General features: G+C 37.5%; 2 protein-coding genes across 3 annotated transcripts in view; one reads left to right on the top strand and one right to left on the bottom strand.

Moving 5' to 3' along the window:
* The window catches only part of LOC139946807 (serine-protein kinase ATM-like), a 67,171-nt gene extending 55,261 nt beyond the window's left edge, over positions 1 to 11,910 (bottom strand). Inside the window, exons 1-16 of the mRNA XM_071944515.1 lie at positions 11,832 to 11,910; positions 9,300 to 9,428; positions 8,852 to 9,014; positions 8,043 to 8,129; positions 7,540 to 7,704; positions 6,845 to 7,010; positions 6,097 to 6,262; positions 5,417 to 5,521; positions 4,902 to 4,984; positions 3,971 to 4,028; positions 3,354 to 3,550; positions 2,590 to 2,697; positions 2,198 to 2,332; positions 1,582 to 1,710; positions 875 to 1,078; positions 69 to 384 (exon numbers count right to left, since the gene is read on the bottom strand). Coding sequence (XP_071800616.1) covers positions 69 to 384; positions 875 to 1,078; positions 1,582 to 1,710; positions 2,198 to 2,332; positions 2,590 to 2,697; positions 3,354 to 3,550; positions 3,971 to 4,028; positions 4,902 to 4,984; positions 5,417 to 5,521; positions 6,097 to 6,262; positions 6,845 to 7,010; positions 7,540 to 7,704; positions 8,043 to 8,129; positions 8,852 to 9,014; positions 9,300 to 9,371 — 2,154 coding nt within the window. The 5' untranslated portion in view covers positions 9,372 to 9,428; positions 11,832 to 11,910. The remainder of the gene's footprint in view (positions 1 to 68; positions 385 to 874; positions 1,079 to 1,581; positions 1,711 to 2,197; positions 2,333 to 2,589; positions 2,698 to 3,353; positions 3,551 to 3,970; positions 4,029 to 4,901; positions 4,985 to 5,416; positions 5,522 to 6,096; positions 6,263 to 6,844; positions 7,011 to 7,539; positions 7,705 to 8,042; positions 8,130 to 8,851; positions 9,015 to 9,299; positions 9,429 to 11,831) is intronic.
* Positions 1 to 13,143, top strand: part of LOC139946812 (SWI/SNF-related matrix-associated actin-dependent regulator of chromatin subfamily A containing DEAD/H box 1B-like) — a 97,652-nt gene that overhangs the window by 66,342 nt on the left and 18,167 nt on the right. For both annotated transcript variants that reach the window (XM_071944523.1, XM_071944522.1), the window contains exon 2: positions 12,514 to 12,706. In XM_071944523.1, the coding sequence (XP_071800624.1) occupies positions 12,523 to 12,706 (184 nt within the window). In that variant the 5' untranslated portion in view covers positions 12,514 to 12,522. The remainder of the gene's footprint in view (positions 1 to 12,513; positions 12,707 to 13,143) is intronic.

The raw sequence follows: 13,143 nt of genomic DNA, 5'->3' as shown, positions 1-13,143 counted from the left end.
AAGTACTGAGTATCGGTGCTAACACACATCAGAGTGTATATGGGCAAAACCAAAATGAATACAATAACCTCATTGCTTGAGAAGTCTAGAACTTGAATTCCGATGACCTCAAGAGTCTTCATCAAACTCTGCTTGACTGAGATTACCACGCTAGCAGAACCTCCTTTAACATCACTCTCACTCAGACATCTATCCTCAGTAACTTGCCAGACTAGTTTATTAAAGGAGGACTGGAGATACAGTGTCTCTACATCTTGCAGTGTTTGTTCTGTCTTGCTTCTTGTGGGATCTGGAGGATTGTTGTGGGTTGTGTCTTGAGGTCTACACTGGGTAGTGCGTTGGGTCAGTTTACCCAAAACCTTGGCTACCAGGGTGGTTGGTAGGCTGTTAATAAATAAAATGAGATCAACAGGTTGTCATTATCTTGGTAGGTTAAAGGGAAGTTAGGGGGATGGTAAACATTTGGATCTAGAAAAATGACACATTCCTTTAAGTCAGGCTTGACACTTCACAGATACAACAGAGGCAATGGGAGACTTCGGAACAAAAGTTCCTTATTGCCTTAGTGGTACAAGTCTTTGCCTTGGTAGTAGGGCTCTTTGCAAATCATCATCTTCAACATCATGTAGCCCCTCCTTTTAAAACAAAACAAAAAACAATTATAGCCAGCTCAGCACAGTCTAATGATTTAAGACTGGCTCTTTAAGTATAGACTGTGGTATTGCAATCGATCTATGATTAAAGACTGCCTAAGCGCATCTCAAGTTAGCCCACTATAGCACATAGATTGGTTTGAGACCACTTGGTGCAATTCGCCCAGAACTTGAGTTTGGTGTACTAGACCGTTATGCCACCACATTGCAGGGGTTCATACCTTTTAAGGAGCGTCATAATAAGTCTCTCTCCAGGCTCATCTTGTTCCTCTATTGGTAGAAGCCAATTGAGCAGCTGGTGTCTTAATGGATAGATTCCTTTAACAGCGGCTGATTCAGAGACTAGGATCCCACCAGGTTTACAGGTGTAGTTCTCTGGTAGAGAATGATGGCTCAGATACATTGCCAAAAATTGAACAGAGCTCCTGCAAATAAAAATCATTTCAATGCATAGTTAAGTTATATGCAATAGTTAAGTCTTCAACAATTTGGACTATGAGTTTTTCAGTGGAATATATGTGTAGCTTATGCTACTGTGTTACATTTAATAATAACAATAAACACAAATAACAACACAAATAGTTTTTAGCGTTTGTCATTGAGGCGTGCCCACTGCATTTGATTCAATCATTTGATTCAATGTTACAGCTGTAATACATGTTTATTGAAAACTCAAATGAAAATCTTCTTCAAAACAAATGTATTTTCCCTCTTAAACTTTCCAAAAAAAGTTGATGGCAATGCAGTGGTGTTGCACTTCCAGATGGTAGACAAAGTTAGACGGGGCATGTTCAGGGAGGATTTTTAATGTGTGTATTAGCGCATATGGGTATTTTTAGTGTATTTTCTTGTATTTTTTATTATCAGCATATTTGAGACTTATTGAAAATCTTATTGGAATTTACGCTATATAAATGAATAAATTTACCTTGTTGGTTGAGTAGAGTCTGCCATGAAGAGGCGCCAGTGTTCCTTGTCTGGGTTGACTATCCCATAATGCAACATAGAAGTCAAAAGGTCAAATCCATCACACTCGGCTGAATGCAAGCTGATCGTTCTGTAATTAATTGAAGCACAACATCTTTTGAAGACTGCAGATTGTTTTAGAATATACTGGGCTAATTCATCTGATGTCATCAGCCATGATCATTCCCGGTATTGCTATTTTGGCTCATGCCTACATAGCTACTGATATTTATAGTTCTAAGAATGTCAGCTTTATTTGGGGTTCGTAAAAACAGTCAGTAGTCTCTGGACAGCAGTTTGAAAAGTAGTCTGGCAATTTGTTCCCTGGAAAAAAATGTTGTCAAGTACAAGGGCTGACCTACATGTACACATGGTGTAGGCTAAAGTAGACTTTTCTGATCACATTAATAACAACAACTTTTAAATATTTCAAAGGGCAAACAAATTTGGAGAACAGACTTAAGTAGGAAGACTGAATAGTTCAACTTAAAACAGGATTTACCCAAATCATGGAACAGCAGGACCTGTTTTTAAAATACAGTGACAAAATGTGTAATGTTTCTCAATCTTTGACTCACCTAATGGCACAGGACCAGATCTTGTTCCACTCTGTTTGCAATGCTGTTACCAATTCAGTGGGTAGATTGCTCAGTTTAAATTGACAAACAGCCAACGCTTGTAGTGTCTTTAACAACCATGTTTGTTCTTCGGCTCTGGAAAAAGAATTACCCAATTTGATGATTAATTGTTGAATTTAAACATCAGTTATAACAGGCTGGTAAATACAGAATTATTATTTACGGCCAAAATATATTTTGATTTGAATTTCAAACTGAACCCAATAAATATTTATTCCTAAAATGGCACAGCAAATCAATTAGTACAATGACCTGCTTAGTCACAAGTGAACACTCAAGTTGTAATTCATTTGGAGTTGAGCAGCAATCGAGTAACCTTGATCTACACACACCTTTTGCTTTCAGTCTGTACTTGATGAAGCTTTGATATTAACGGCAATAGTTGGTCCAGTGGAAGACTGTTTGGATACTTGTGTAGTACTAACTGGATTAGTTGCAACCTGAGGGACGATTCAAAAAAATCATTCTAAATCATCTTGCAAGAAGAAACATAAGAAGAAGTTCTTTTGGGAGGTTTTGTGGATGTTACAGTATGTGCAACACAGAACTACAGAAGTACATAACTCTCTCTACCATTGGCAGCATGACATATCAAAATACCTCCTGTCACTAACACCTAGAAGGAAAGCACTGAAAATAAATGCTGATTGGCTAACTAAAAGTTACTGCTTTGCGCACACGCTTGTTAAAATCATTAAATTCTTGACGGGCCCTTCGCAAGGACTTAGTACGTGCGTGTCAAAATACACGTATTTTGAAGCAATACATTCCAAATTAATCATGTTTTTATACGGTCACCCTAAACTGCATACAGTTAGTTGATCACAGGGACGAAAATGAATGAGATAGTGTCAGTTTCTCTGAGACTTGATGCGTCTTTTGACAGTACGCTATACGTAGTCTCTAACACAGAATGGCTCAAACCACAGGACTATTAGCAATGGAACTCACCATGGGATAAGATTTGAGGTCTGGATAGAGATCATGTCTAGTAGGATCTCCCAACTACATTCTTGATGCGTCTTTTGACAGTACGCTATGCGTAGTCTCTAACACAGAATGGTTCAACCACAGGACTATTAGCAATGGAACTCACCATGGGATAAGATTTGAGGTCTGGATAGAGATCATGTCTAGTAGAATCTCCCAACTACATTCTGAGGAGTCAACCTTACGTCGTTTAGCTGCACTCTGGCCCTGGCTGATATAACGAGAGCTGTTTGATGATTGGTTCAAGTCAGGATTGATGCCTGGAGTTATATCACCTGCTGTAGAGTCACTCCAGCATAGGATCTGATTAGCAAATAGAAATACACTGTAAATTAATCAATACCAGAAGAAATTTCACAAAGCCTGTAGCAGACACATTTCAATTGATTTGGCTGAATTTCAATTCGCAAAGCTATCATCTAACAAATAATACACTTCATCCCGATGCAAATTTAACACCTATCAAAAAAAAATTCCGGTACCCTCTTCTTATATATAGGATTCAAACTGCTTCTAGCTACCAGGCAAGCTCGGTGGTCTAGTTGGTAAAACATCTGCTCTAGAATGGCAATGGTCGTAGGTTCGAATCCCACCTGAGTAATACAGCTGTGGATTGTTGTTCACACAGGACTGGGGGGGGGGATTCTAGTGTACTGTGCCTAAAACACATCGGTGGAGGGGTAAAGCACAACAACAAATCATTAATTTAGGTTAGTTCTTTACCTGATGGCAGATCTCTGCTGCTAAGTCTACATCAGTTTCCTTGAAGATCTCTCGACCACTGACAATAAACAATGAAAGGATTCAAATCAGATTGGTTACACCTCAACACCAGACAATAGCAGACATCGTAACCACTGAATCTCCATAATGACAAATTAGAAATAATTTTTGATCAGAATAAACTTGCAGTAAAGAAATTCCAAGATGTACATAATTGAAATTTTATCAGGAATAAAAATGATTTGTTTCAATCTGAGAAACATAATTTTTCAAAAAGACTCGCTTCTTTTTCAGATGAGTGCATCACAAAACTGAATCTAACCTTAGAGCCAGTCTCTAAGAGCAATACCCAGCTATTTAGAGAGTCAATTTTCCTTACTATGCTTTGGTTCTTGCAACAATCCTGTGATAAGTGTTCTGATCTAACATTTAGGCAATCACAAATATCATGACATCATTGCTTACTGCAGTTCATTCTAGGAATCAAGTTGGTGTTGGACAGTGGATGCTTACATTTATTAAAGCAGTTATAGTTTATTTTCTACTCACATGACACCTTAGAGTTTCTGTCTAGTGTTGACTTTCATCCATTCATTATAAACTAACTCATCTATTAAAGCAGTTACAGTTTACTTTTCTACTCACATGACACCTTTGAGTTTCCGTCTAGTGTTGACTTTAGTCCGTTCATTATAAACTAACTCATCTATTAAAGCAGTTATAGTTTATTTTTCTACTCACATGACACCTTTGAGTTTCCGTCTAGTGTTGACTTTAGTCCGTTCATTATAATTTAACTCATCTATTAAAGCAATTATGGTTTAGTTTGTACTCACATGACACCTTTGAGTTTCCGTCTAGTGTTGACTTTAGTCCATTCATTATAAACTAACTCATATATTAAAGCAATTATGGTTTAGTTTGTACTCACATGACACCTTTGAGTTTCCGTCTAGTGTTGACTTTAGTCCGTTCATTATAAACTAACTCATCATACAGATACTTCAAATGACCCTGAAATACAATGTGAACACACAAGGCATGAAAGTCAGTCAAATTAAAACCACAACAACAAGATGGAAGAGGTTTTGCAGGCCGTTTTCTGAAGCTTTTTCTCCCATCATAATAATGAAGCAATAATGACACAGGGCCCAATTTCATAGATTTGCTTAAGCACAAAAAGTAGCTCAGCACAACAAAAGGTTATGAATACCAGAATAAGGTTACCATGCAAACTACCATGTCACATGTACACATTTTAACTGTACTCAATTCTGCTTAGCAGAAAACTGTTAAGCAATAATTTCTGCTTTTAAAAGCAGCTTTATAAAATTGGGCACCAGACTCAAACTCACATTCGGACAAGGCTAGACCTTAAGTCTAAAGCACTGGACCACTCAGCCATGAAGACCATGATTAGTAATAGACCAATATTAGCATACTCACCCTCCAGACAGTGAAGTCTTCAGCATATGCTCCTTGCTCCTCTGTAACAACTCCCTTAGGATGATGTAACGCCATCTGCATCCTCAAGAACACAACAACCTCCTCCTATAACATCAATATCAAAAGCATCACAAATTTATCTTACCATCTTATTTATTACTTTGAATAATGCTCAAACTCGACAGATTTATTTCACAGAGTTCTAGATGGGGGAGTGAAAATACCCAAGATTGTGAAATCCCACATAGCTACGCTGGGAGAGTAAAATACCCAAGATTGTGAAATCCCAAATAGCTAATATTTATACAGTTCTTTATCTACAGACGCCTCAAAGCAATTATCATTACTTACTTCCAAACAGGTTTTGAAGTTTATACTTTTTAAGTGTAAGGTGCTTAGTGCAATCAGCAGCCATTGCCTGAAACACAAGGGCAAACCCCTATTCTTAGTGGCTCAAGGACACAAGTATCAAGCCGGGACTCAAACCAACACTCTGCTGATCAGAAACACCAGAGCTAAAGTCCAGTGTGATTGACTGCTCGGCCAAGATGCATCAAGTAGGGACTGAAAGCCCAATCACATGACAGGCTCTGGTCTAAGGTGGGATTTGAACCAGGCTCCAGAGAGGTGAAAGGCAGGGAAAGATACCACAAAGCTAACCAGCTCCCTCTAAATCTTACCTTGACAGCAGGTGTGGAGTATTTCTTCCATACATGTAGTAAGTTATCAATTGAGTCTTCACCAAGCTTACAAAGTTGTGTCCTTAAATCACTAGCGCAAGTCAGAATAAACAGGTTTAGTGATCCCAAGATGTTCTCCACTACCGTTGCACTCCTTTCACTTGTTCTAAAAGACAACACATCAAGAAATATCAAATCAATAAACAATATTTTGTTATATTTTTAAAATATATTTATCTGTACAGTCACACGCAATTTGGCCCTTGGGCCACGATTTGTGGTTTTATTAAAATAAAATATAAAAAAATATGTAATAAAAATGAAACATTTGTGGTTTTCAATTTGCTGTGAATAATCTAACTAGCCCCTTAGGAGCTATTGTTTGAGAAATTCAAGAAGTTTTTCACAAATTTATTAGAATTTTGACTAGCCCCAGAGAAATAGAAATGGAAGTGTTTTGACAGGGCCACCACTGTTTGCACTCGCATCAGATGAGCAGATGACTGTTTAGTCTTGGCCCAAGACGTCAGTGATCAATAGTGGATAATGTACTGCAATCGACCTGTATTTGTTATAGCTCACCCTCTTACAGCATGACCCACTATCAATCACTGACCTCTTGGTCCAAGACTAGTGGCTGCTATGATCAACCTCTGGTCTATGATCAAATTTTGTTGACCTCCCTCAAGAAGAAGTAAACTTGAAACAGCATCTTGAAGTTTATATAGCAGCCTTAGTTTCATCTTACCTGAACTTGTTAATGATTGAGTTGAAGAAGGTCAAGATGAATGATGTAGAGACATTACTTTGTTTGAGAGCTCCTGCTAAGATTAATCTGACAATACGAGAGAGTACATCATGACTCGTTCTCTGCACAGGATCACGGAGTGCCTTACAAAAGTACTTCAATAACTCTGAAATCAAACACCAATAATAAAACACATTATTAATATTAAGTATAACAAAGCGCTCTTACACTGGGTACTTTTCAAAGATGCAGCAAATAGTCTTCTTGTACATATTCGCCAAGCTAGTTCTTTACACTGTTTAAAGTCTCTGTAAAAAACTCATTTGTTTGAAGCTGCTTATTTGTAATATATTTTTCACTTATTATACGTATTATTGTACTCGTTATGTGCTTAGAGGCTTTTGCATTAGGCACTTTACAAATGTCTTTATTATTACTATTATTAGGTAAGGAGGTAAAGTCTTGATAAACAATAATCTGATTTAACCTATTGCAAACCATGAGCCCAATTTCATAGAGCTGCTTAAGTACAACAAGTAGCTAAGCATAAACACATTTTGCTTCCTATATTAAGGTTACCAGCCAAGTTACAATGTCAACTTTTTAACCTTCTGAACCTGGTGTCCTGCTTCTTTAATTGGTAAGCACTATTGTTTCCTTAAACAGCTTTATTCAAATTGGGCCCTAATCCGTACCTTGCCAATTACTTGAAGAAATCTGACAAAAGTATTTCCGACTTCTTAGTATATCCTTCAATATGACGCTGCAACATACTTCACCAAAGGCAATACCTAAGAAGTCATCTTTCATTAGGTTTAGAACATGATGCAGGAGATCAGAGCAGTTCAGCTTCTCACCTCCTGAAATAAATCATAAATAATAACCACAATAAATTACAACACTCGGGAATATCGACAGAAAGAATACTGCTCTTACAGGTAGGGTAAAAGAATGTTTTTTTTTCAATGTAATGCTGTTTAATAGGCAAAACAATTAAGAGAGATTCAATCAAAGTCACATGTGAAAGTGTCAGCTGAGTACAGTGTCTTCTTGCAGAGAAAACAGCAAAAAAATGTCACAGTATATTCAGGAGAACGTTAAGTGAGATGACAGCAGATAACAACCACATCTCTGGCTGCAGCATACACGTTATACAAACAAGTATTTGGCCTGAATAAAACTATTTATAGCTGCTTACTTTGATTAGCTTTGCGGACAAACCACTTGAAGACCTCCCCAACTGTTTGCTTCTTACGGTCCTTGCTGCTCAAACTTGTGCTGGATTCTTGAAAAGAAATATACAAAACGAGTGTTTTTCACAGTAATATTTTGTCAACAATCATGGGCTAAAGTCATGGAATGCCAAAACCGTCTGGCACCTACATGTACAAACAAAGATATTTACAAAATAGTGAGACCGCCAACGGTCTTACTTGGTAGAGCGTAGCAGTTGGTAGACTGCATTAATCTGGAGGTCACAGATTCAATTCCTGCTCTAGCAAATCTTTCTTCGTTCAACCCTAAAATATTCAACCTTTACCCAGTCAGTTTCCCCTTGTGCTTTACTACTCGGAATCGCAAAGCATACAAAATTGCTAGACACCAAAACTACTGTTTGTTGGCAGAATAACAAATCAAAATTATTTGACTGAATTTTGCACGCTACTTCAACACATCGTTGACCCGTGTCCTAACCAACCCGGCTCTGTACCCACTGCTAAAATATAGGATTAAGACTGCCTCTAGCTATCGGGCAATCTCACAATAAAGGCAAGGTTCTGGGATCGAACCCCATCCAAGTAACACATCTATGGATTATGTTGGCAGGACTCGGGAAAGTACAGAGTTTACAGTGCTTTTTACTTATTGGTTGGAAGAGTAAAAACCAATGATACAGCTAGAGCCTGACAGAGTTATAACATCACTTCATTGTTTTTTTATTATACAAGTACTTTTCAAATGAGTTCATCCACCACAAGAGGGCAGCAGACATGCTTTCATCCATACCTCCTTTCTGCTTCTTGAGATGATCTATTTCTTTCAGCATGTAAGAGATTAAAGAATTGAAGACAGCATTCCATGTTAAGCCTCGTCCATTGTTGCTGTTATGATCTAATTGTTGAACGATCACATTTCGATTCAGCTCTCTCTTGAATGACTCAATGTGTTTCTAGAGTGTATCCAAAATATTATTAAAAATAAAACAGATTATATATAAATTGACGTGTATGCTTTGTTTTTCTTCCTTGGTAAAGGGTAATACGCCAAAATCGCCTGTCGCGTCGTGCGTCGCCCATTGCGTCGTCTGTTTTTCAATTGATTTGCATGGGGACTGACAACTCAAAGGATTGTGGCAGGCGATGTTTGAATACTCCGAAATCTTGATGCATACATTTTTGTTCTGCCACATTTCAACACATAGTCTGTAGATCAGAGCTAGTCTTAATGGTCTTACTTTTCTTTCTGTAACTTTGTCTGAGTCAAGTTGATCACAGTGATGCTGTAGTGATAGTAGACCCTCTGACATTATGGCTGCTGGTTACCAAGCACAGCACATAAAGCATCCAGTATGCATCTGGTATTCCTGCAGAGAAATTACAGTGAGACTGAGGTTTCTTTGGTAATATCGCTAACAGACCATCCCTTATCATGCCATATTAAAACAAAGTTGAGGTTTCTTTGGTAATATTGCCAACAGACCATCCCTGATCATGCCATATTATAACAAAGTTGAGGTTTCTTTGGTAATATCGCTGACAGACCATCCCTTATCATGCCATATTAAAACAAAGTTGAGGTTTCTTTGGTAACATCGCTTACAAACCATCCCTGATCATGCCATATTATAACAAAGTTGTGGTTTCTTTGGTAATATTGCTAACAGACCATCCCTGTATATTTGGTTTGCGGTAACACCATGTGTGTATCTACTTGCCAGGTAGAGTTGTTCTTAGGGAACTGTTTTGCTTTATTCTACTACCGCGGAGTAGATAATCGGAGGTTCGGAAGACTTCTCAGTTCTGAAAAGAACTGTCCTGCTTTAAAACTATTACCAGGGCGGATGGTATAGAAATTTGACTGGACTACTACTTTAGCTTATAGGATCGTGATAACTGTACTGCCGTGGAGTCAGTTCGGAATTGGTATCTTTCTTTCTTTCTTGAAAACTAGGTAACTTCAGGAAGTTCAGACGGAGTCGTTTCTCACAATATTTTATACTATCAACAGCTCTCCATTGCTTGTTACCAAGTAAGTTTTTATGCTAACAACTATTTTGAGTAATTACCAATAGGGTCCACACTGCCTTTAACCATTGAGGAATAAATTAACTAATTCAATTCACATGACGTGTGTACATGCTCTGTCACTGAATCTGTGCACAGTCATTTATTATAGTAAAATACATTGACCACTTAAACAGCATGTTAATAATAATTAATAATAAGACATTTGTAAAGTGCCTATAATGCAAAAGCCTCTAAGCGCATTAAAGAAACAATAAAATAAACAATTAGAGAAAGATACAAATACAAAAAGGCAAATTACAAAAAAGAAGCTTTAAACAAATGAGTTTTCAACAGGGACTTAAAACATTGTAAAGAATTAGCTTGGCGAATATGCACAGGAAGACTATTCCAAAGAAACGGTGCGGCGTAAGAAAAAGATCTGTGGCCATAAAAAAATGGAAGAAGCTCTAGTAGCAGAAAGCAATGACTGTTGAGATGATCGTAAAGTCCGAGTAGGGGAATAATGATGAACAAGTTCAGGTAAATAAGCAGGAGATTGACATGTTTGAGCCTTGAAACTTAACAGAAGAATTTTGTTAACTGTTCGAAACTTAACTGGGAGCCAATGCGATTGCATTAGTACAGACAGGTGTAATATTGTGAGAATGAGGCAGACAAGAAACAAGGTGAGCAGCAGTGTTCTGCACACGTTGAATTTTAGCAAGATCTTTATCAGCGAGTCCATACAGAAGTGAATTGCAGGAATCAAGTCTAGTAGTGACGAAGGCGTGAACAAGACGAAGAGTAGTTGCTTCATCCAGGTAGCAATAATAGCCATGAGAGCTCCTTTGTTGAGGTTAAAAGGCCTAACTAAAGCATTTAGTTGGGCCTTTTAGTAAAGGATGATCTTTAAAATTAAATGGTGATCTTATTCTTACTTCTTAGTTTAAAAAAAAAAAACATGCTTCGTAAATTGTATTTGGAAAGTCAATTATTAGAATTTAAAACATTTTCAACAAAATAATAATAAAATAGTACTAATAATATTTGTTAACTTAAAAATGTTTACATTCTTTTATGGAATCCACTTTTATACTCAGTGAAACTAAATGTAAAAGCTTACTCAGTAAAAGCTAATGGAAAGCCATAGAATATAAGAAAAACATAAAAATAACCTTAATCAGGCAGTTATGATGTATAAGATTGTGAACAACCTGGTTGACGTCCCACACACATTTCTAGCTCCATGCACCGTTTCTCTGAGGGGTCATTCTTACAAATACATGATACCATTCATCAGGACAGGGGTCTACACACAGTCATTTTTTCCCAATAGCATTAGGATATGGAACAATCTCCCGGTAGACCTGATCAACTGTACAACTCTTGCTAGTTTTAAGCAGGGTGTACAGTCAGTCCAGCTCCGCTAGGTCAGCCTGAGCTGTTTTTTAGCCGCACGTTCACTGTTCACCTACCTGCACTGTATGTCTACACCCTCGCATGCACACAACTACCACAGTACGCAATACACCAGATGGTGGACTGTACTTTCACGGAAGAAGAAGAAGTGCAATTTCTCACCACCACCACGGGAAAGCCCCTCTACTAGCTCTAGCTCTAGCTGCCACACACAATAACAATGTGCCAAAAAACCAGGCGTTTTTATTTAACATCAGGACATTGGACAATTTAAAAACTAAACATTAAAACATAATCCAATAATCCTGACACTTTCAATATTAAGATACTAGAGTATTTACCAGCGCTTTATTGGAATAGATTGAGTTGACGTGCACTTTCTCTCTCCGACTCTCTCGCGGACGGCCATGTATGTTCCCATGTGTCATGTGTTTACCGCGGAGTTTTCTAAAGCAACGAAAAAGTTCCGGATGTACACAGCGCCCTCATTCGTCCAGAAAAGAATGACAGGTAAAGTTTGTTGTTGATTCAAAGTAATGGCGATAAAATTGTTCAATTACCAAACTAATGACTTTAAACAATACATTCTAATGACTATTTAACGATGTTCAAGAAAATATCTAAATAAATGTATGGGCGTTCGTATTTTTTTAGTAGAAACAATTTTTAATGTTTTTAAGTCTTGGTTCCGTACTAAAATCACCGACTAGTGTATAAGGGAACTGCTAATGCGCATGTGCACAGTGAAAAACTACACACAAGACTCGAGCGCGCTGAAAGACTTATTAAAGGGGTAACTAGTAGCCGCTCTACTGCATGTAATAGATATTGGGAAGGGGTCACGCCGCCAGTTACCTTTTAGTAAAGTGAACAAAACTGTTGTCGCGCGAATTTTCCAGTTCCAGTGTCTGTCCGGTAGTTTTGCGTGACCGGTGGTTCGTAATAAAACGTTTATTTTTCTGTATTTTATCCAAATATACATTTGTAACACATTTTCCTCTGGTTTTTGTGAACAATCCAAAGTTAAAAACTATGAGCACCGGGAGTCTTTCGACACTACTGAATAAATTTAGATATCAGGAAAGATCGAAGAAATTTCTGGTTGACGGAAAACAACATGCTGATGACACTTCCATGACTTCATCACGTTCAAACTTGTCTCCTTCAAACTCATCGACATTTGCCACATTGTCAAGTCCATCATTGAATTCACAAGGTAAGCACTATGTCTATTGATAGTCACATAGTTTTTGTGTTTTTATAATTGTATGATTTGTTTGTTTCTTCATTAATTCACTTTTTAAACACCGGTGTCTGTGACTGAAAACAACACACTCCAGCAGTCGGCAGCTCAGTCAATTTCGAGTCAATTTTCATTGAGTTGAAGTTTGTTTTCATGGTTTTTTTGTAGCTGTAGGGGGCCTTGTGTTATCCTGGATTTCTGTCTGTCTGCCGTAGTTCACGCATCCACATTAATTGTTGTGTACAACAAAACCATAAATTGTTTTGTTTTTGTGCAATCCACATAAATAAATATTTTTTAGCTTTTGTTTGTATGTTTTGTTTCATGTTTAATTTAATCAATGTTTGTTCATGTTATTTGTGAGAATTGTTTTAACATTTCTGGGGGACTTTTTGATACTGTTGTTAAGG

Source organism: Asterias amurensis, chromosome 14 (genome assembly GCF_032118995.1).
Source record: "Asterias amurensis chromosome 14, ASM3211899v1".
In the NCBI taxonomy this organism is placed as follows: Eukaryota; Metazoa; Echinodermata; class Asteroidea; order Forcipulatida; family Asteriidae; genus Asterias; species Asterias amurensis.
This window is presented reverse-complemented; position numbering and strand designations above follow the sequence as displayed.